The sequence below is a fragment of the Dipodomys ordii genome, unplaced genomic scaffold (genome assembly GCF_000151885.1).
Source record: "Dipodomys ordii isolate 6190 unplaced genomic scaffold, Dord_2.0 Scaffold33, whole genome shotgun sequence".
Lineage (NCBI taxonomy): Eukaryota > Metazoa > Chordata > Mammalia > Rodentia > Heteromyidae > Dipodomys > Dipodomys ordii.
Window position 1 is genome coordinate 7,698,642 of NW_012267249.1, and position 3,591 is coordinate 7,702,232.

Below are 3,591 nucleotides of genomic sequence, written 5' to 3' on the forward strand. Positions count from 1 at the left end.
AAAAAAAAAAAAAAAAAAAAAGTTCCTCCCTCATACTACACCTCATTCCCAGGATGATCAAGAATGACATAAAAATAAGTTTAATTAATTGCTCCTGATAATGTGAAAAGGCCTGATCCTATGTTTATTAGAATATCAACAGATCTCACATTTCTTTCATCTAATACTTTTACTTGCCTATTTTTACTTCTGCCCTAATAGTACTGTTTAGCAGGCTATTTAGTTTACTTAAGGAGCTCCAATATGGACACATATAACAAAAAACAGGTACTAAATGCTTATTGTAAGGAGAAATTAAGTGTGGTTAGGATGTGTTGATGAAGTAGGAAAGGAGTCTGGAAGTAAAGAAAAGAAATTTATGTAAAATTGTTTACTGGTATTGTGTTCTGATGTCTACTGTTAAACTACCAACTACTACTGAAATCTGATTTCTCCTCTCCCTCTTCCTCTTTTTCCCCATGTTTGGTATTGGGAGTTTGAACTCAAGGCCTTGTGCTTGCCAGGCAGGTTTTCTTACCACTACTACTTTCTTCTTTTTCTGGTAGTATTAAAGTTTTGAATTCAGGGTCTCACACTTGCTTGGCTTGTGCTGTACCACTTGAACCATGCCTTATGCTAGTTATTTTGGAAACAAAGTCTAATGGACTTTTTTTGCCCAGGCTGGCCTTGAACTACAAACCTTCAGAACAGTAAGAATTACAGGCATGAGCTATTGGTGCCTGGCCACTATTACTTTCAAACAGTAACCATCTGTTATTTTTTTTTTGTACATATTATTTATATTTGGCTCTAATGTTTAAAACACTTTTTGCAGAAGCAATTCAAAAACTCAATATACGCCCAGCTTATAATGCACCAAGACCTTAAATATATGTGACTTTCTATTACAAAATTGCTAAGGATGAAAAATAAAGATAGACAGCATTATATCACTCTGGTACTAGTGGATCACATATGTAATCCTAGTTAGGAGATGGAGATTGGAAGGATCATGGTTTGAAGCCAGCCAAGCAAAAAGTCAGTGAGATCCATCCCCCATCTCAATCAATAAAAGCTGTCATCCCAGCTATGCAGAAGTATAAACAGGTACTGCAATCCAGGCTGGCCCAAGCAGAAATACAAATAACTAACGCAAAAAGGGTTGGGAGCATGGTCAAGTGATAGAGAAGTTTTAGCACATGAGACCAAACTGCTCTTTTTGAGAAGGGGACAGACAGGTGCTGATGAATTTGTTTTTATTTCAGGGAGGCCACCATTATTTACCTTTACATTCTGGGTTTTCACAATATCAGTTCTGTTGGCCTCTGGATCCACAGATTCTCTTTTAAGAGTGGCAGCTCTGTTCCCCACCTTGGTAGGCAAAAAGGACAAGAGGAAAAGATTAAAGACAAGCCTTAAAACTTGAATAACACAACATTTTTAAACAAACTGAAGCTTATTTAACGGGTCTTGCACCACTTGCAACAGGAACACCAGAGTGGCGGCAGAATGGAAAGGGAGCAAGTCAAAGTAGAAGCTGGGGACTTTACAAACTTTAAAACGTTGAAGCATGAAAAGTGAGAGAACTGTTATCCAGATCCACATTGGGTACTCTGCTGCTGGGAGAAACAGTGGGGCATATGGATATTATTACCAATTTTCTCTGCTGGATAAAAATATGAAAGGACAGGGCAGGGACAGTAGGGAGAATCTGGGGGTGGTAAGTTTTCACAATAAGCCTTGAAAACCTTCCAGGCTTACTATATTCATCAAAACATCCCAAGTTCCCTACTTAGCCTAGCGAGGTTCAAAAGGGCTTTAAAAACTAGGGTTCCTTTAATCTTCACAGCTTTGTACTAAATTACACACCCTTCTAAATCAGGAGGGGCTGGTAGAGGGGGATAGGTCTTCTACTCCACCCTTCAAAGCCATGTCTGGGCAACTTGCCAAGGCTCCCCCATGGCAGAGCATTTCAAACGCTCTTTGCCTTGTGCCAGAGTTCAACTTTACTTGTCAGCTTGCTTCCAGCTTTGTGGATACTTGAATTTATAGTACAATTTCCTGTATTTGGTTTCCATTTTTTTAGATGCCTGTGTCTTTGCTGCTTGACACCTTTTAAAGGTTGGGGCCTATAACAGTCACAGAATAATCCATATGTGGATTCTGCATGCTGTGTAGGTAAAAAGTGATTTTTAAAAGCCCATATTAAAGTATTCATAAACAGGTGGGTCAGCCAGCATCAGAAACTTCATAGGTGACTCAATTTTCTTATGAGGGGTCAGAGTCACTGACCTTATGTATTGAGCTAGTTTATTTTAAATGGTTCTCTTGACATTATATGCTAAGAGTTCCCCTTGATATTCCAACGAAAGAAAGCTAAATTCAGGCTTAACAGAAATGGCAAAAAAAAAAAAAAAAAAAAGGCAACTCATTACTCCTATTTCTAACATCTTGGAAAAGATCAGGAAGACCTCAGACCTCCTTCGGAAATGTGCTTAAGCTTCCATACTAGATAAGTCACTGTAACATATTAGGAGACTTGTGATCTCTGCCAACAACTTGTGATGGTAAGGCCTTGGAAAGCAAGTTGATGCCACTACAACTCCCTTTCCAAATGTACTGGCACAGCCTCTGTCAGTCACATCCCAGAGCTGGTGGAATGACTAAAGGAGACAGGGATTAAGCACAACACAGATGTTCTCAAGAACAGCGACAAGTCTGTTCTCAAAAGGAGGTAGAATCTCATCTACATATAGACAAAATACACTGCAACAAGAACATGTCACAAAAGAAATGCTGTAAATGCTTACCATGCTGGAAGTCAGGTTTGCTTTCTTTTCTACCTTGCTCAAAGCAACCATATCACTTTCTATCAGGTTGACTCTCTGCGTAAGATTAGTGAGTGTCTCATTCATCCCCTCGAGTTTAAGATCATTCTGTCTCTGGTACCCCACTATGGTACTGTTTACCTCCTCTAAAGAGTTGTGAAGGTACAGGACATCCTAGAGTAGAAATAAATCAAGTTGCAGAATGCAGCTAAAGATTGCTATTAGACAAGCAGGCCAGCAGCACGGAACAACTATTTCTATGCCAAATTATTGAAGCAAACTCCATTTTCCCAGCTGTAACCATCCATCTTCCGTCCCTGCCTTGTCCTTCACCCAACTCTAAATTGCTCCCACTTTACTCCCCCTGAAATGGTATGATCTCAGTTGGACAGAGGGAAGAGGAAAACATATGTGATTCCCTCTATGATCCCAGAAAGCAGAGTTTGGGAATTGATTTCCCAGTGTTCACCTCACCTGTTGGCAGGAAGGCTGGCTGGGTTATTAACTGAAAATCCCATTAACTTAATTCATCAGAACAAGACTACCTTAGGAACAATATCAACTATTAAATTGGTTCATGTAACAAAACCATAACAAGTAGTGCATTACTGATTGCTACTTAAAAAGAAATGATGCCGGGGCTGGGGAGTTGGCTCAGTGGTAGAGCGCTTGCCTTGCATGCCTGAGGCCCTGGGTTTGATTCCTCAGCACCACATAAGTAAAAAGAAAAAAAGCTGGAAGTGGTGCTATGGCTCAAGTGGTAGAGCGCTAGCCTTGAGCTGAA

At 39.9% G+C, this 3,591-nt stretch overlaps 1 protein-coding gene across 1 annotated transcript in view; it reads right to left on the reverse strand.

Moving 5' to 3' along the window:
• Efcab14 (EF-hand calcium binding domain 14) overlaps positions 1-3,591 on the reverse strand; it is a 39,856-nt gene that overhangs the window by 8,654 nt on the left and 27,611 nt on the right. The window contains exons 5-6 of the mRNA XM_013016796.1: positions 2,790-2,981; positions 1,264-1,350 (exon numbers count right to left, since the gene is read on the reverse strand). Of these exons, the coding sequence (XP_012872250.1) occupies positions 1,264-1,350; positions 2,790-2,981 (279 nt within the window). The remainder of the gene's footprint in view (positions 1-1,263; positions 1,351-2,789; positions 2,982-3,591) is intronic.